Genomic DNA, 20,185 nt, shown 5'->3' on the forward strand with positions numbered 1-20,185 from the left:
GATCACACCTTTGATCACACATTGGATACATTTTCTGCCAATTTTGTTGGGTACTGTATGTGTATTGCCTAATGTGAAAACTGTGAATCTACTGTATTTAACAGTACTGTAACATATTACTTTCAGAACATCTAAGGGTGATTTGAAACACCTTATCTTGCATTATTTGCTATTGGATTAACTGGTAATTAAAACAACTAATTTGAAAAGATATTGTTGTGTTTCTGTGATTTGAAACCAATTCTCATTACATTTCACAATAAACTTGAATCAATGGTTGTGTGGTGAGAGATGTTTATAATCCAAATGAATGGACAATGACAGGTTTTGAATGAAAGACTTGCTGCATTACAAGTGTGACCAGTTTGGTATTTTGTTCTAAGAGTTCTGAAAATGTACCACATACTTGTGAAAATAGCGATTTAAAAAATCTGTAATAACATGGTTGCAGATGAGACCTATGTAGATGCACGGTTGTTCCTGCCAAAGCTTTCTATGTAGCTCAGGTGGAACCATCTGTAATCAGAGCTTTGTCAGAACTGTTGATCCATCACGTGATGACATTCTCTGTTGAGCTGACACACTAAGGCTATTCGCCACCACCTGTTAATCTCATCACCACTCACACCAGCTGCAACTACCTGGTACAGTAAATCAAGTACATTGTAAACTGCATGTGTTACACACTATGCTAAGACATTCACATTCTATTTCTATGATATAATAGCCTTGTAGTGTAGTGGTAACAGTTGCTTGTGACAGAGTTCTCCACCTTTGATGTTTACCTGTTAGATACACACAAACAAAACACATCAAGATCGAACATCTGCTTTAAGAATAGCAATGGAAAAAAGCTTTTGATTGCAGTAAATTGTGTCCTAATTTAGAATGGGGAAAGTAATTCAATTTATTCTCTGCAGTCAGCGGTCTACAGTCATATCTACGGTACAATCAAGTATATAAAATTACACTTTCAATCATGTGAGAGGATTTCAAAACAAACTCACTGAAACAAGTCACTCCAGAAGCACTCCGTCACAATTGTCCTTTGAGTCTAAAGCTCTGGAAATGTAAAAAAAAATAGACTGAGTTAATTGTCAGGAATCAAAAGAGATGGAGGGATGACGAGAGAGAAATAATGACATAGAAAGTGAAGTTACAGTATCTGGTATAGAGTAGAATGGAGAATATGTACCATAGACATACTTTGATTCACAAATTACACAATCTCTATGGTGTGTACATTTGCACAGTATAAGGTATAAATTAGCAAATATTTAAGGGCTCTCACTCTTTTATTAGGGCCAGTTTTTGGGCCCTCAGGGCTTTGCGGGCATCCCGTGCCTCATGTTCAGCCCAGATCTTGTTGTAGCAGTGGATCAGCACCACGATCATCCACAGCTGCAGCACCACAATTAGCACGTACATCATGATCTCTGACACCACCGACAACAGCTCCCGATTGGCTAGGAGGAGGAGAGGGAGTGCTTTGCAGAGATCATGTGTACTTTACTGTATACATTAATTTCTATAGCGTGCATGTAGAGTTCAAGGTGAATCTGAGTACTTTTAAGTAAGAAAAGGAAATGTGGATAATTAACAGTATTTTTGGATTCATCCTATCATCACATAAACATGTGTTACATAAGATGCAATGTTTTTTTACTAAGAGGGAAAAGAGTCTAAATATACAGCGTGGTCAGACTGTGAAAACCATGAAGGAAGAACTTCAGGACTTTGTCACATACACAACAAAGACCATTAAAGAGAGATTGATTTAAAAAGCAATAGATAGTAGAAACATTGTTCATTGGGGGGATCCCCATTACCTTCGGCCACCACAGTAAGCTCCACCTCCTTTTCCACTGTGATATATTCATTATCCAATGGGAGGAAGAGGGTGCGCTGGAAGGTGCAGCGGTAGGTGCCTGTGTCATTAAATGTGACGTTGTGAATGAAGATGGCTCCTATCTGTACATCCTTACTCCCCATTGTTCCTTGCCACTCTAGCCGGTCATTAAATTCTTCATGGAGGGTGTTGGGGTGTGGGTGGTCATAGTGAAAGATCTTGAAAGAAAGTAGAACACCCACACAGTGTTTATACACTCCCAGATTATAAATTACGTAATATTTCACCCATGGTATTACACATGCATTCCTCTATAACAAATTGTTCCATATTGTCATTTTTAGCCTTTCTACTGTCTTGGTAGTCAAGTCACATTTTATTTACAGTGCATTTAACAAGTCTCATTACACTTTACAAAAACATTATACACTGACATAATACACACTCATTAGTACATAATACACACTAATTAATACATAATACACACTAATTAATATATAATACACTTTACAGCTAGTACTATGTAGTAGGCCTACTTACGTGGATATACTCCTCCTCTCCTGTGGCTCTGAAGTGCCAGTCAACCGTGGTTTGGGCCTGGACCTCCTCTCTCCTCTTACAGGAGATGCAGCCCATGAGGAAGCTCTCCCCGGCCACTGCCTCTGTCATGGAGTCCACCTCTGCACAGCCCCCATGACAATGTGGCACTTGAGTAACCAGGGGATCATGGTGCCAGAAAAAGAGTAAGAGGAGTGGGGATTAGACAGCAGTTTGACATGATGATTTGCCCAAGATCAGTGGGGTTATAAATAACAACAACACTAACATGATCAGGAACAATACATCTTATTGATAATTATAATGATGTATACTATAATAAACAAGCTAATATTTACGCATTTTGTCGGCTACATATAATTTTATAACAGCAGTACACACTTGACTTTTGCCTTAGGCCACAGCCTTATAATGTGTTATGCAGGCTGATTCGTTATCTTTTTTTAATGGAAAACTTACCACAAAGAACAAAGACCAGGAGTGACGATAATAACTGTTGTATCATTTTTCTTCCAAAACTCTTGCCAGCAAATGAATAGAATAAAATTATTATCTTGCTTTACTCCCCACGAGTTTCTCCTTGCATGAAACGGAGTGAACTATTTTCCAATAGGTTGCTATGTTGTTAACTTCGCCATTGTTAATCAATACTTTTCCCACCTTATTCTGGCATGTTCTGATTTCCGCTTAATCAGGGTTGGTTTGACATTTCCAATTGATAACTGTTCAGATAAAAACGGATTGAAGTTGATGTATGATCTCTATCAATTAATCGGAGTTTATTACTTATTCATTTGCCTCAAGCTACGCGAATAATAACAATACAGAAGCTATCGATGCTGTTTTCAGCCTACAGTCTAGTCTACACAGTATGAGTTCGTATTTTACAATGCTATTTTTAGATCGTGTGAATACATGCCTGTCTTGAATGTCCAACAGTTTTAGCGCACCCAGGCCAAGGCGAAAGAGAAGTTGAAATCAATGTACTAGTATTGCATGATAGCCAAGCCAACCAAACCTTTCTAATGCAAATCATCGCCAACTAATTACCATATGGGGCTGTTTTTAATTAAGTTTTGTTTTAACCAACAATCTATTCTTATTTTATCAATCAATTAAATTGTTCTTTCTTTGGATTTTTTTCAGTGGCCTATGGTTTTGATTGAATGGTCTGTCACTGATCATTCTGGTTTTAATCTCTGAGAATAGATGGACCCTATAGGCAGTAATGAAACTGCAGTTGTAATGCACATTGCCCAATTAACAGTTTGGTTATGAAGGAGGATTATTTAGATAAACATTTTGTCCACACTCTAAGCTGAGAGAAAAACAATCAACGAATAAGTATTCAGTTCACTATCACTGACCAGGAAATGTGACATGATGTCAAATTTGTTAAGCAAATGAGGCAAGATACAGACATGCGTATGTGTATTCAAATGTGTGCCTGTCTATAGTTTGCTTGTAGGACACACATGATGCACAACTCTATAATGTTCCAGAACCTCAAACAATCCATGAATGTATTTGTCATTGTTGGACTTTCCTAGTAGTGTCAGAAGTGGGATGGAAAATAAAGTTATTATATTATATTATGTTTCTAATAACTTCCTTGGCAAAAGCAACATTTTCTTAAACTGTCAGTCTGATGCACAGGCAGGGTTGATGTATCAAATGTCATCAGATATCTGTTATCAGGAATCTGAAGTTCATTCAATGCCAAATTACTTGGAAACACAAGGCTATTGCAATAGAAGGCAAGGTCAACAAAACAGATGATTGAAGGACAACATAATGACAAAAAGACCCAAGGAGCAGATAGACTTTGAGGATCTAATAACATGTCTACCTCACATGTTTTCAAATGTATTTGTTATGTGATGAAATCTCAGCTGGTTAATGAAATGTGCTCTATGATGTACAGTAATTTGATATGCGCAATAACAAGAGATGCAATTCACCTCTGTCAGGGAACGTCTAGGTCTTGTTTGTATGTCTAGGACATTCTCATGTGATGTAACCACACACACACACACACACACACACACACACACACACACACACACACACACACACACACACACACACACACACACACACACACACACACACACACACACACACAGGTTTACTTAGACCTTGAGGGTTGACATCATTAAAGCTTTAAAGCAAATATTGACTCAAGATAAACAGTTACATTTGTGTATGAAAACTGATGCCTGTTGGTGTAGAGGGGGGTATCCATTTGTTATGTTGCTTTCACCTCTCCTGTATAGGACACACACACACACCTACCCTCTCTTTATTCCAAACCACACATGCTGGTGTTTTTTATTTTTAGCCCAGATCTGGTTTCTAGTTCCCCATTCTACGAAGGGAAGCGTTCAGCAACACATCTCTCCGTGACCTGGTTTGCGCAGGCATAAACTCGGATTCTCGTTGAGTCGTTGGCACCATGGAACTGGAGCCGTCCAGGTGTTTATAACCGGATGTAAAATGTAAACCAAAGAGGGAATTCTGAAAATGCAAAGTAATTGCGACCACTATTGTCTATTCTCCAGAATAATTGTCTCGTGAAATAGTCTGATAAACTGAAGCTCGAGTGAAACTTATAAACCCCTGTGAGAGGAGCAGCTTTTACCAGCAACATTATTCAGGTATGGACGTATAATAGTGTGATAGATTTGTTTAAATTTAAAGTGGTTTATTTAACATATTAAATGTAACAAACGAACATACCAACGTATTTTATTGATTTGATATTTCTTTGCATTTTACATACAGCCATGTAGCCCATCTGTCCCTGAAGTATCAATCATGATGTAGACTAAATGTAGACTGAGCAGTCTATTTCTTGAAAAACTTTTCACAAGTTTTTTGAGGTAAATGCTAAGACAACAACGTTATAGCCTAGTTGCACAGGTACCTATACAATATATGCATACACATGGAAACGAGGGTGAGCAGAGAGACCATATTGCAAGTAAATATTGTCACGTGCATGAACACTGTCCATGTCTCTGCCCCTGTCTAGATGTCATACACAAACATTGACCTGTTGTTGACCATTGCACTTTAATATTAACCTAAATATAATACATTTATACATACATCTTGTTAGTCTACTAAAATTCTCAGTTTTATTAATTATTATTATTATTATTATAAAACATAGGTTACTGTATTGTCTGTTTCTGATCGAATGCCCAAGTGGTGAAACCAAATGCTCTTGTTCCTTGTCAATATCCCATTCTTGCTTTCAGTCTTCTACCAGAACAAGGTGACCTGTCTTTCACCCAGGCGCCTGCAGCCGCAAAGTATTCGACTGCATGGATATCGTATCTCTCAGCTTGGCCAGAAATTAATCAATTACAGCTCAGAGAGAGAGTTGCCGATAGCAGCATACACACACAAGCCTTGCAGCAATGGTGGACCACTGTGACCTACCTCATGAAGGTGAGAGCCGGACTAATAAACCTATATTAATCAATAATATCAAGGTTATTTTATGATAATTTAAATATGTGTATTTAGTTGTACTTTTCCTCTGTGTGAAATTTCAAGCGTGCTTAAGTCCATTATTTTGCATATCATTTTTGTGACTGCACACACTTGAATCACAAGAGGGCGCAACAAGTCTATTCCTGGCCTTCATCTATACATTTCTATCTGCATTATTGGACATGGTTTAAACAGCTCCCATGGTATTAAGTCATTAATTGAGAGGCATCACAGATTCACAGATTGTTGTGGGCGCTAGCCATGCACTTTTTATTCTAGTGTTGATCGTTGAGATGGCGTTGATTCAGTCACCTGTGGCTGAATAAAGTTTCACAGTTTTAAGCCCGCCCTACTAGGATAGAGCTTCGTTTGATTCGCTTAAAGTGCTTCCCATCATCATGAGAACCCGTTATTTGTCATCCAGCGTTCTTATCACCAGACTGTACCACAAGTTTTGGGGAAAGGGTTATAATGTAAAATGATTATGTAACAGTGTATTATTATTTAGCAATATTTTTAAGCATTTAGATAAAAATCAACCCACAGTTAAATATTTGTGTTGCTTCGGAAAATAATGTTACATTTTAGAAGTAGTCAGGAAATATACTAATATATATGAGTGTTGATGCCCCCCTTTTAAAAGTTATTGTTTGCCTCTGTTGAGATTCCGCTTCGGTCGCTTTCTGTCTCGCAGAAGATATTTAGCCAAAAGTGGTCGACACAAAAATGGGAAACATTAAAGTTTCCCATATAAGACGCATCATCGATGTTTCAGACAACAAGATAAAAGCACAATAAATCCCAGCAAGCAATGTCGCTAGCGTTAGCAAGCCAGTTATAACGTCAGACCAGCAGACAACGAACCGCGTTACCCGGTGCGTAGCTAGCTGGCTTACGACGTCGTTAGCATAACTAGCTAATGGTTTTGTTAGCTAACTAGCCAACAGTTAGCTCGCTTCAACTAGACATATGTCGGAATAAACAATACGTTGACTGCTTCTATGTTCCACCAGTAGCTAGCTACGTGTATATTTAGCAAGGAAGTCTGGTTAGCTAGCTAACTAGCTTGTCAGTCAGGTCTATTTCGGCGAGCTGCCTGGTGTGTTGGCAGCAGGAGTGGAGGGTTTTACATCTCAAAAGGATGCTGCTGATGGGATCCTGTGAAAAAGTGGATTTTAATATCGCTCCTCGCACTGTCGCTCGGCTTGTCTTCGAAGCCGAGCAAGATAATCGAAATGGGGGAAATTCATCAAATGGGAGGTAGGAACTGAAACCAAATGTTAACCGTTTTGTGTTGTGCAATCAGTCAAATGTAATTACAAAGCCCTTTTTGCATCAGCAGATGTCACAAAGTGCAAAGTGCTTAGACAGAAACCAAGCCTAAAATCACAAACATCAATCAATCAATGCAGGAGATGTAGAAGCACGTTGTTGGGAACTTCCTCAGAGGCTCTGAAGATATTGAAAGCTTGGCAAGACAGTAAGCTGGGCTAATTTGAGCTAACTAGTTACAATAGTGTCTTTTTTTATTGTACCGACCAGAGACTAGATATCTAACGTTAGCTAAGTAGACAGACTGTATTGAATACAGACTGGTTAACGTTACTGTATTGAAAAGCGTTTGAAGTTGACGTTGAAGTTGTGAATAATAGCAACCCAACGGATAACTTCTTGGCCCTGCCTGAACAAAATTGTTGTCATCTATACCATGATCCTATTTTACCCATGCGTTTGTGTCATCATAACTTTTAAGACTGGAGCCAGGTTAGTATTGCACCTACGTAAACATGATTTGGGGAAGTCCTTGGTGTTGATGATTGTTGATAGCCCATCTGAATCTCTGTGGTGTGTTTTATTGCTAGTTTACAAGATATGGCTGTGTGTGAAGCAAAGATCGAGAGTGTCACACGAGTATTACCATGGATTAGCAAACAAGAGCATGCCAAGATTTCTCTTGTGTAAACAGATGACCAAATACACTGTAGGGCTTGGGCTTTGACTAAAACTAGTGCCTGCACTTACCTGCTGGGCGGCAGGTAGCCTAGTGGTTAGAGCATTGGACTTGAACCGAAAGGTTGCAAGATCAAATCCCCGAGCTGACAAGGTAAAAATATGCCCCTGAACAAGGCAGTTAACCCAATGTTCCTAGGCCCATCATTGAAAATAAGAATTTGTTCTTAACTGACTTTGTTAAATAAAGGTAAAAACTATTATAAAAATTAAATTGGTCAAAAGAAGCTAGACAATAGATAAATGCACACACACACATATTATCATGTCTGTGACAATATAACATATGTTCTGCATCATCTATGCTGTCTGGCTGAAAGAGTTGATTTTTGTCTTTGTCGATTTATATTCTCTCTGCCATTTGCTGGTAGCCTAATTTCAGTTTGTGACAAAACACGTGAGTATAGTGTAGAGAATCATTTTACCATCTAAACCGCTGAAATATGTTTTTCATACTCAAAAATATTGTATTTTCAGCTGTTTGAAGCTGGTGTACAAAACCAAAAGTAAAAAATGAAACTTAAGAATGGGGAGCATAGAAATAGTGCACAGATCTACCGCTTCTTAGACATACTATGTGATTTTTGTCGGGTCGTCCCAAAAGTTACGTATTGAAGCTTTAAGAATGAAAAGAGGGGATGTTAATGTGGTTGAGCTGGATCTTGAGATTTGAAGGATGGGAGGTGTTGTTGTGGTGTTTGAGCTAATCTTTGAGATGGGATAAAGGATTGTTGTACGTATTGTGTATGTTTTTTAAAAGTACTTTAATAGCGTAATCTCTCATCATTTGACTCCAAGTGCGCACTATAATCACATTTACTGACTTAATACCAGAAGGGAGCAAAGCCGCAAAATCTGCCTCACAGCAATTTCCAACCAAACGATGCGTCAAAAGCAATCAGACACCACTGATATTGGACACGGAATACATAACTTCCGTTGATCTGTCTTTCTGACGATCAATAATTCAAAACAAGCTGTCTGTGTCATTCAGTACCTTCTTATACCATTTGAGGTCAGATCTCAAAACCAATAGAAATAGATAACATGTATCAAAGTAACTGGGATCATCTTTTGTCCAGAAAATGGATCTCCTACAATGTTAGTTTTTTTCTGTCTATTAAGGGAGAATTAGACTGTTAGCCAATACTACAGTCTCTCTTCTCCTCAGCCCCCTGCAACAGCGGGACATAGATCGTTATCTCTCCCACCGCAAGTTCAACCGTTGCTATAATGAGACCAAATGTGAGACTGCACGGCCTGTGAACTTGGCTCAATGTAAGAGGGAGAGCAGGCACATCGAAGGAGAGACTGAGACATCGGACAGAGGGGGAGTTGCGGAAGAGGAGGAAGTGAGGAACAAAACTACAGACTACTGACAAAGATGCAAAGAAGCCCCACGCACAGAGCATGAGGTGGAGAGTTGGAAAATATTAGAGGGAGAGAAGACTGCGTTGTATTAGCTTTTTTAATTCAATAAGGGTCCCACCCTGGTTTCCTGCTGCAACATTATTGACTGAAATTAGGGGGAGAAGCTAAACGACTATAACCTAGTGTAATACTGTCATGCCCTGCACTACCATGGAGAATAAAACCTGCCTTCCATAATGGCATCTTTCATACTGCACCATCTGGCGTCACTGGAAACATGAGGTACATATACAAATGTTAGCCTAGCAGTCTAGGACCAGTCCACAATTGATTTGTACCAAAAAGCAGAAGTTTACCGATCGTTTCTCAGTCCAACTTCCTCAACATCCTGACCTAGTGTCAGCATAATTTGCTTTGCCACAGCAAGCCTTCATCGGGGTGTTTTGAAGTAAAACAATTGGTCTGAAGAAGCTCTGAGAATGATGACCATGTCTGTGCTGGCCACCGCCGGACCAGAAAGCAGGGTGACCCAGCTCGTCCCCATTCCCACGCTGAACATCCTTCCCCCGTCCTCAGACACCGAGGCCTGGTCCCGCTTTCCCAGCCCTCGGCCTCCCCGCCGCCACCGCCTCACCCACCCCCACCGGAGCAGAGGCCGGACCAAGAAGAGGAGTGATGGAGAACAAGAGGAGTCATCCAAACCCCGGTGGAACGCCACTGAGGAGGAGGGGGTGGAGAGGGTGAAGGGGAGCGCTACTCCTCAAGGAAGCCCCTCACCTCTCCCTTCACCCCTCTTGCCCCCCCACGTGGAGGACACAGTCCTGGGCCCTTCCCTGGACCTCTTGCTACCCCCGCCGTCTCGCATCTCCTGGTCACGTAGCTCGTCTCTCGGCCGGCGCTCACGCTGGTCCCTCAGGAGTCTGCTCAGCAGGGAGTCTGACTGGGACAGCTGCAGGTCAGTGCTCTGCTCTCTCTCTCTCTCCTCTCTAGGACAGCCAGGCAGCCAGAGGCCTCAGGTTCCCTGCACGACTCACCACAGACCCCCCTCAAGGCTCTCCCATCTAGGGATGGGCTCAGTTATCTGCAAGCTGCAGCACATTGGTTCATGGCCTTGTGATGTACTGAATCAGGGAACTGTAACTTAAGGCACTTAGTCCATTTTATATCTAAGCATTAGGTTAAATGATAATTCATAGGCTACATACTTCACTGATATTACATTAGATAAGATGAGGAGACTGATAATGGTGTCACAGATAAATAAATGGCACTGTTTGACAGCGATACAGTTTTCTGTAATGGCACACCACAAGCCAACTATTTAGAAAGGGCACAGCAGAGGGCTTATTGGTTAAGCACTAAAACCACAGAGGGCAGATTATGCTGTTAAAGTCCTGGTGAACTCCAATCTGGGTTATGTCACAGTTTGATTTGGTCAGGCAGGCAGAGGAGCATGTTCATTATGCTCTTATAATCTTTCAGAGAACAAAATCATTATCCCAGGTCACAATATTAAAGGTGCTACCTTGCCATAATTAAAGTAAGCCTGCATCTTAAATTCTATTCTAGATAAATTGTAAAATTGAGGGAGAGAAATAAGCATATGAAGACAAAGGCATGAGGCTGAAAAGAGAGTACGCTAAAGGAAATGTTGGGGAAAATGAGAGATCTATCTGTTGTAGCAGAGAGAGAGACACCTCCGCTTGGTCATTCACAAGGATCAGGGAGGCGGGTTTGTGTGCACCGCTCATCCTGCTTAGAATCCATGACATCACCGCCGGCCAATAGGAGCCCACGCTTTGTCTGATGTCACCTCTGTCCAATTGGAGGGGGTCTCTGGTGGTGCTTCAGTGTCCTCGGTGAGCCTGTTAAAGGACCATCCAGGCAGGCAGAGGGTGTTCCTCTGCTCCACATTAACAGCAGTGCCCTTGTCCTGTTTATTTACCAGTTTTTGTTTTGTTTTAATAAAACATTACTTAGATAGACCTCTGACATAATTTTACACCTAAATTATACTGCCTGTATTTTCTATATAAGGTGGTTAAAGCTATATTAATTAGTTGAAACAATAACAATGGCCACCCCGCCTCTGATTTGGTAAAAAGCTTAGGGATGGGCCTGGATAAATGTAACTGCTTTTAAATGAATTGACCGAGCTATGGATATAAGGACAAAATTATAGTTTTTGCTTTTACATTGTTTACAGTAAAACATTTTTTTTAGAGCTAATATCAGTTCTGATGGGGTACGACATAAGTTATAATCGTCAAGAATCAATGGCTATATATACAGTTGAAGTCGGAAGTTTACATACACTTAGGTTGAAGTCATTAAAACTCATTTTTTCAACCACTATACAAATGTCTTGTTAACAAATTATAGTTTTGGCAAGTCGGTTAGGACATCTACTGTGTGCATGACACAAGTAATTTTTTCCAGCAATTGTTTACAGACAGATTATTTCACTTATTCACTGTATCTCAATACCAGTGGGTCAGAAGTTTACACACAAAGGTGAGTGTGCATTTAAAATGCTTCGAAAATTCCAGAAAATGATTTCATGGCTTTAGAAGCTTTTGATAGGCTAATTGACATAATTTGAGTCAATTGGAGGTGTACCTGTGGATGTATTTCAAGGCCTACCTTCAAACTCAGTGCCTCTTTGCTTGACATCATAGGAAAATCAAAAGAAATCAGCCAATACCTCAGAAAAAATGATTGTAGACCTCCACAAGTCTGGTTCATCCTTGGGAGCAATTTCCAAATGCCTGAAGATATCACGTTCATCTGTACAAACAATAGTATTAACACCATGGGACCACGCAGTCGTCATACCGCTCAATAAGGAGATGCGTTCTGTCTCCTAGAGATGAACGTACGTTGGTGCGAAAAGTGCAAATCAATCCCAGAACCACAGCAAAGGACCTTGTGAAGATGCTAGTGGAAACCGGTACAAAAGTATCTATATCGACAGTGAAACGAGGAAAAAGGGGGAGGCTTGCAAGCTGAAGAACACCATTCCAACTGTGAAGTATGGGGGTGGCAGCATCATGTTGTGGTGGTTCTTTCCTGCAGGAGGGACTGGTGCACTTCACAAAATAGATGGCATCATGAGGAGGGAAATGATGTGGATATATTGAAGCAACATCTCAAGATATCAGTCAGGAAGTTAAAGCTTGGTCGCAAATGGGTCTTCCAAATGGACAATGACCCCAAGCATACTTCCAAAGTTGTGGCAAAATGGCTTAAGGACAACAAAGTCAAGGTATTGGAGTGACCATCACAAAGCCCTGACCTTAATCCTATAGAAAATGTTGGCATTACTGAAAAAGCGTGTGCGAGCAAGGAGGTCTACAAACCTAATTCAGTTACACCAGCTCTGTCAGGAGGAATGGGCCAATATTCACCCAACATATTGTGGAAAGCTACCCAAAATGTTTGACCCAAGTTAAACAGTTTAAAGGCAATGCTACCAAATACTAATTGAGTGTATGTAAACTTCTGACCCACTGGGAATGTGATGAAATAAATAAAAGCTGAAATAAATAATTATCTCTACTATTCTGACATTTCACATTCTTAGAATAAAGTGGTGATCCTAACTGACCTAAGGCAGGGAATTTTTATTAGGATTAAATGTCAGGAATTGTGAAAAACTGAGTTAGCCTTAGCCAAATACATTTAAACTTCTGTTGCATATACAGTTGAAGTCGGAAAAGGCCATTGCTGTGAATGATGGTCATCTTGTCATCAACACTTCATTGATCAAGTTGTGGTGAAATCCAGGCATTTTCTGTTTCATTCCAGTGTTTTGTAACACTGACTCTAAATTAGAACATTTTTTTGCTGACCCTCTGTTTGAGAGGACACGTGAACTTATTAGGCCTGAGACTATTTGGGCTCGTTCCCATTTAGCCTGGACGCATTAATACAATGAGGCACAATATTCTTATATCATTACGACACTAGCCAGTTAATTTAATATCTTTTGGTTACCATTGTTTTTGTCCTGTTGCATGAAAGAAACCCACAGTGTAGATGAGAATAATTGACCATTGACAGCCACACCCTGACGGGGACAGATGATTTAAGGCCAATGAAGGTGTTTTAGTTATGGTTAGGCTAATGACTTCTGCGTGGCCACTGTGGTGGTCTCAACAGACGGCTGATTTCCATGGGGATCTGAATAACAATTTGCATTGGAAGAACATGGAAGGATTCTAATGCATATAATGAGTTATAATACAGTCGGGTATTCAGGGTGTTTAGTGGGGGCGGCAGTTGATTTGAATCGGAGGCCAACAACTCGTGTGTGTGTGTGTGTGTGTGAAGCAGTCTGACGTGGAGAAATGCGAGGCATGTTCCTACAAGATGCTGTGTAGCCACATCTCCCAGTCATTCTATTGTAGAGACTTGGTAGTTAGGCTATTTTAGCCTTAGTCTACCTAAGGTGATATTACCTCTACCTTAAACCTCAGAGAGGCTACAGTCTATAGGCTCCTTTTGTCAGACCCCAACACTTTGTTGGTTGGGGACAGCTGTGTGGTGTGTTTTATCTATCAGAGACCAAGTTGGATTCCTCAGTGGCTTAAAAGCACTTTCCCGTGGTGATCAGACCTCAGTCACTTGCACAACTGCACAACTGTCTAAGCAGTAGCATAATTGTAGCGATAGCCTGAGCGACGGCGCGGCAACTTCTTCCAATATAAGGCTAGTAAATAGCCTAACACGGAACAGTTGGCTATCAGATCTCAGCACCACAGTCATGAAGTCAGTTAACATCTTAAAGATTGCACTTTAACGGTTTAACAAAGTGTTAATGTAAGACAAACGTGACGTGTAAGTTTCCTAGTAACATTTCTCCATAATCTGTTAGGTAACAGAGGATGGATGACAGTAATATGGTGGGTGGGGGGAGGGGTTCATGTTTTCTCCAGCTCCACCACTGTTGCGTGCACACTTGAAGCTGAACAACTAAAACCCATCACATTTATATATATATATATAAATGTGATGGGTTTTAGTTGTTCACACTTGCAACAGTGGTGGAGCTGAAAACATGAACCCCTCCCCCATATTACTGTCATCCATCCTCTGTTACAGATTATGGAGAAATGTTACTAGGAAACTTATACGTTTAAATTAGAAAAAAAAGTAGGTTAGGCATATGTTCTTCACCCGTGGGCTGTTTCTTTTAGTCAACAGTTCGTCAAACATTACTTGCAGAGTGGGATTAACTGAAGTGAAGGGAAAACCACTAGCTGATGCATGTCCTCCCTGTGTGTTTAGGCCTGACCTGCTTGGCAGACGGATATCTAATTGAGTAATTGCCTTTGTACCGTCCCCCCTATTCCCCTCTCTGCTGGCCACATAATCCTAGTTGATAATCCACCGACACACAAAAACAACTGCAGATCAATTGTCTGCAGGCCAGGCCATTGTCTCTATGTAGCCTATATTTGAGGTGTTTGGCGTCGCCCACTGTTCATCATATTTATGTTTGGATTAATGTTGACTAATGAGTTTTGGCTCAGGTCTCCCACTCAGCAGAAAGGCTGCCACTCAGACATTTTTCTGCTAGATAGTTTGGAACAGGGCCTCACCTGAAAAATGTGTGGCGCACAGGCCTAAAACACCACTCATCTAATTAGCCCAAAGAACATTGATCTCTCCCCATCAATGATGTGCAACCACTGCTCTTTGGTAAGTGACTTTCTGTTGAATGGTCCAGGGACCAGATTTGAGCATCCCATCTTCTTTGCCCCCTCACTCGTCTTCACGTTCTCGTTCTTTCTCTTGCTCCCTTCTTCAACCCCTCCCCTCCTGCCTGCCCTATGAATTGAAGAGATTACAGCAGGCACTCCTGGACCTCAGAAAAGCAGATTACAGAGGGAGCGAGCAAGAGAAGGGGGATCTGTACAGCATGGATTATGATGTATCCTACTCAGTGGGTCTCTAATCCAGAGATGGACAGAGCGATTGAGGGTTAAATGTTTGGGTGGGCTTCGGCCAGGTGGACACTGCGGGTAGCACTGTATCATTACAGTCAGTGTGATAAACCATGTTAGCAAATGGCTGTGATATTTTAGTATTACACCATTTCATTACACCATGTTAGGACTATATTTAATCTGTCTACAACTGGCCCTACTTCATGCTTGCATTTTCTCCTCTTTCATAACCTTTCCCAATACTGTCTTTGATTTTAAAATAACTCACAAATACTCCAAAAACCTATTTTATTTGGCTCTCTGTTCAACGCTACACTCTTAGAAGAAAAAAGTTCCAAAAGAGTTCTTTGGCTGTCCATTTAAACTATTTTTAGTTCCAGGTAGAACTCTTTTTGGGTTCCATGCAGAATTCTCTGTGGAAAGGGTTCTACATGGAACCAAAAAGGGTTCTTCAAAGGGTTCTCTGAAGAACCCTTTTAGGTTCTAGATGGCACATATATATATTTTTTTTCCTAAGAGTGCACTGCTACTGTGCATGGCCTCTCTTGTGCCTCCTCCTCCCCCCTTTCTCTGCTGCCTGTGTGTTCAGAACGGATTACTTATGGGCGCAGCTTGTAAACGCAAGCTTGCCCAGACACAGAATAGGAGACTGGTTGAGTTTGGGCTACCTGCCTGCGAGGGAAGGATGTTGGTTATGGGGAAGTGAAACAGGTCGCACATGAAGTGCTGGTTTTTATATCCGACAAAACAGGCATCGGATGGACAGTGTAGCGTCGGCTGGCTCGGCGCTGTGCACACAGGACCGGTGCCCAAGTGATACAGATACTATAAAGCAGCGTGTGGACATCACGTCCAAATTGAAAACACCTCATGACATGGTAGAGTAAGTGGCAATATTATTATTTACGTAATAGGGCAGTCTGCCCTCCAAATGGAAATATTTTGCCTGTTTGTCCTCGTATTTTAAAGATATAGGCTACACTCGTATCCATGTGGATGCGGAACTGAGGGGGGTCAGTGGTTGTGGGCAGTCAGTGATTGCCATTTGAAAGATGGATGGACTGGTAGAAAGGATATGAACGTCGTTTGATTCGAATGGCAATTTCGGAACCCGTGCCTGCCATACGTGTGCGTCTATAGCAGTCGGAAATCAGCGATCTGATTTTGCTCATTTCTGACAGTATCTGTTATTGTGCTTGTATAATTCATATCTCACGTAGGCAGCGCGAGTTCACGGAGTTACATTCTATCGTTGTTTACGTTCTGTTGTCTGACAGGCGCTGTGGATGGTGGTAGCGTTCATTTTGCGACTCATTTTACAGTAGGCTGTGCTTGGATGAAAGTAATCTTTCAAAAACAGAGCTCTAAATAAAATATATGCAATATTGTGGTAGTTCCATTTACACTCATTTGCATCTCTACATTTCGTTTGTAAACTCACTGACAGATTGACACGAGCACGATCATGTCCGGTTCGGGTTACACCAGTGACGTATTTGAAGGGTCACACCCCACAGAATTAGAATACGAGAAAGGACATGAACCTTCTTACGATGGGATAAACTTAAACCATTTTGATCAGGGAGTTGGTCAACCATGGTTTGCTATTTCTGTGATAAATTCTTCAAATTCACAATTTTAAATATTTTTTATCTGCACTGTATGTTAGCTAGCCAGCCAGCTTTTTTTAGAGGAATGATTCCATTAATTTGTCAAATCAACTGCCAATATTGTAACATCCCATTCACACAATGCAGTTAATCCACAGCCATACATACACTGTCTGAAATCAGTTGATGATAGGATTTAGACACGTTGTAAATGTAACAAGTTGGCCTACTGATATTGTATCATATAATAGCACTCTCAGCCTCCCAGAAAAACACACATTTCTACATTTATGGTCTATTTATATTTTAGAGGCTATTTATACCGAAAAGTGCATAAAACCTTTAACTGTATAATTATATGACAGTATTTTACATTGCCATTTCATTCTTTCACATTTTTTGGGGGGGCAGGACCTAGTTTGGGAAACCCTACTGTACTGTACATGGATAAAGTGCTCTGAGAACATTTCTGAATGCACAAATCTGGCAGCAGGCATTGCCTCAAGTGTTGGCTCATTCTTATGTTTTCATTATTCAGAATCACAGCTACTATTGGTGGGTTATTTCACAAGGGGGTTGTTACCTTGGCGATAATGCTGATATTAACCCTTAGTCCACCCCCTTCCCTCAGGTCACCATGACAACCGACAGTTGGACCAGTGTGGTTTTGGCAGTAATGAGAGAAGAGTTAGAGGAAAGGGAAGAAAGACTGCAATGGAGAAGGGGAAGCTGACTGAACTGAGGCTATGGATAGGAAAAAAGAAGAGGGGAACACTGAGAAAAGAGAAACAGAAGGTGCATGAAGAGAGAAATAGAAACAGATGCAAAAGAAGGGGTGAACAATATGATCTAGATGTTGGTGGTAGTGTATAATGCTTGTGGCTGTATACAGTGGAGGGATTACTCTGTGTCTGTGTGTGGGCTATCAGTTATTGCTTGAGATGAACAAAAGGATCAAATGAGCTCACACAGTAGACCACAGTGTCTGTTGAGAGAGACTGTTTGTGTGTGTTTATAGCTAGTTAGTATGATATGATTGTAAGAGTCAAAACAAGGCGGTTGTCAGTTTTCACCAAACTGCAAATTAAGCGCACGTCTGCAACCATGGAAACTTTTGTTTTGGTATCAATACGGCCATTTTTATGGGGCCATACCTGAACTCTGAACATGAGCTGCACATATTATGGCAGCAATATAGGTTTGACCTTGTCTTTTAAATCCCGAATGTCTGCTTTCACTATAAGGAAGACAACAGCATGTTTGTGTAAGCACACTACACACCTAACTTGATAAAAGTGCTCTTCATAAAAACCTCCATTGAACATTTTTGTCCTAATGTGTTTCATGAAGGTGTATTCATTCTTTTTTATTTTTTTTAAATTTTACCTTTATTTAACCAGGCAAGTCAGTTAAGAACAAATTCTTATTTTCAATGACGGCCTGGGAACAGTGGGTTAACTGCGTGGTCAGGGGCAGAACGACAGATTTGTACCTTGTCAGCTCGGGGTTTGAACTCGCAACCTTGGGGTTACTAGTCCAACGCTCTAACCACTAGGCTACCCTGCCACCCCAGTGCCTTGGAAATAAGATCAATTGAGAAACCGCACCTACCTACTGTAGTATTACCAAACAGTGCTTTTTTCCCCATTTATGTTGATGGTAGAGGAAGGATCCACAAGGTTCATACCACTGCACTGCCACAGATAGGATATCTAGGCTATATAGGAATGGACCGTGTCTGACCTCTCTAATCACCACCAATCAGTTGGGAGAAAGGTTAGAGTTAGTGGTTGGTGATTAGTGTGTTTTTAGCTAAATACAAAGCACAGTTCTTCCATCCTTTCCAGCATAGCCAAATGGGCTTAACTACTTACATCCTTGGCCACTGTGAAATCTTGATGATGACATGAACATGAATGTCTATACTCTTTCCCTTAGCCTACCACTAATCTCCCCTCCTCTTCTGTCTCCCTCTTCAGTACCGCCAGTAACTCTCCGCGCAGCACCCCTGGCAGCTCCCCCTCTCTGCGCCGTCGGGTGCTGGGGGGTAGTGGTGGGGGTGGAAGCAGGACCAGTGACGTGGAGGGTGGCCCGGGGGAGCGCAGTGGGGAAAGGAGAGGTTCGGACAGCCCCCTGCCCTCCGCCGCCGCTTCCGCATACCCCGTCGCCTCACGCCATTTCAGCCGCAACGCCAAGGTAAGGGTGCGAATGCCACTCTCCGTCGAATGCCACTCTCATTTTGTTATGTCAACAATATACCGGGGCCATATTCAGTAGGAAAAGGAGGTGGAGCGCTGCAGACAGAAATGTCATGAATAGAGCTGACGTGATTCCTTTGTCTACATGTCAGAGAGGAATTTGTGTATTTCTATACTATATTTCTATTTGAACGTTCCACAACGATGTGTCCTGCTGAATACAGCCCTGCTTAGAGATAAGGACAGCCACACAGTCAGTAGTCATTGGCCGTGTCCGAATACCCATAATTGCTTTATAAATAGTAGGCATTTTGGGAAGGGTCGAAAAGTAACTTTTATAATATGTGAAATGTAGTGCTTTAAATGTCAGGATGTCATACTCATTTCGGAATTTAATCTAGTAGAATTCAATGAACACTATTGAGGAAGAGAATAGTCTTTCGAGGCCCATGTGTGTCTGACAACAGCTGATCAACAGCTGATAATCAGCTGATGGGATGCACTGTCCCAAAATGTATGAATGAAGGGAATAAACGCAATTGCCATTAGATACATTATCCGTAGGATGCCTAGTATGCTGATATTTGTTGCTGACTGCATTTGTTTTTACTAAACAGTAAGTTCGAAATAGTATGTGGTACGATTAGTACACAGTATGGAGATTAATGGCGTCAGCATGCTTCAGTTCGGCTGACGTCTAGCTGTACTCAGCTAACCGAACGTTAAAAGACCTTGGCTGGAAAAACTAGAAAAAAGCTGCAATAGTACTGTTTGTCCATTTTGACACACAATAGCCAGTATACATTTCCTCAAAATAGTCAGAATTACTCGAAGATAACTCAAGAATCTGTCATTAATATGGACCTTTTTTCAGAGGAGACCTGTCGTGCACTTTGACATCTAGATTTTGGACATGGCCACAGTGTTAATTGGAATTGATTGACTGTGTGCATATTGTCAATGCATTAATCATAGGCTAAAAGCCAAATGTTAAAGGCCCAGTGCAGTCAAATACATTATTTTACTGAGTTTTATATACACTGCTCAAAAAAATAAAGGGAACACTTAAACAACACAATGTAACTCCAAGTCAATCACACTTCTGTGAAATCAAACTGTCCACTTAGGAAGCAACAC

At 41.1% G+C, this 20,185-nt stretch overlaps 2 protein-coding genes across 4 annotated transcripts in view; one reads left to right on the plus strand and one right to left on the minus strand.

The window, feature by feature from the left end:
• Positions 1–294: 294 nt before the first annotated feature.
• Positions 295–3,346, minus strand: si:ch211-225p5.8 (uncharacterized protein LOC555567 homolog). Its single transcript, XM_064949848.1, has 6 exons — positions 2,867–3,346; positions 2,390–2,556; positions 1,830–2,067; positions 1,292–1,466; positions 1,008–1,062; positions 295–785 (listed from the first exon to the last, which is right to left on the minus strand). The coding sequence occupies exons 1-5, from the start codon at positions 2,910–2,912 to the stop codon at positions 1,017–1,019; spliced, it is 672 nt and encodes a 223-aa protein (XP_064805920.1). The 5' UTR covers positions 2,913–3,346; the 3' UTR covers positions 295–785; positions 1,008–1,016.
• A 1,380-nt stretch (positions 3,347–4,726) lies between these two features.
• Positions 4,727–20,185, plus strand: part of LOC135522337 (protein Aster-A-like) — a 36,686-nt gene continuing 21,227 nt past the window's right edge. Inside the window, exons 1-4 of one of the 3 annotated variants that reach the window (XM_064948486.1) lie at positions 4,727–5,064; positions 5,671–5,863; positions 9,090–10,244; positions 18,830–19,046. In XM_064948486.1, the coding sequence (XP_064804558.1) occupies positions 9,769–10,244; positions 18,830–19,046 (693 nt within the window). In that variant the 5' untranslated portion in view covers positions 4,727–5,064; positions 5,671–5,863; positions 9,090–9,768. Of the gene's footprint in view, positions 5,065–5,670; positions 5,864–6,572; positions 7,169–9,089; positions 10,245–15,905; positions 16,124–18,829; positions 19,047–20,185 lie in introns of those variants that run through there. The other 2 variants (XM_064948488.1, XM_064948487.1) reach the window with 2 other exon arrangements.

The sequence above is a fragment of the Oncorhynchus masou genome, chromosome 30 (assembly GCF_036934945.1).
Source record: "Oncorhynchus masou masou isolate Uvic2021 chromosome 30, UVic_Omas_1.1, whole genome shotgun sequence".
Classification (NCBI taxonomy): domain Eukaryota; kingdom Metazoa; phylum Chordata; class Actinopteri; order Salmoniformes; family Salmonidae; genus Oncorhynchus; species Oncorhynchus masou.

Bases quoted from the DNA above. Each gene is read 5' to 3' on its own strand.
- si:ch211-225p5.8 (XM_064949848.1), bottom strand. From the start codon at position 2,912: ATGATACAACAGTTATTATCGTCACTCCTGGTCTTTGTTCTTTGTG. The intron at 2,557-2,866 runs GTAAGTTTTCCA...TGGTTACTCAAG, and splicing joins CCTGGTCTTTGTTCTTTGTG to TGCCACATTGTCATGGGGGC. The intron at 2,068-2,389 runs GTAAGTAGGCCT...CTTTCTTTCAAG, and splicing joins GAGAGGAGGAGTATATCCAC to ATCTTTCACTATGACCACCC.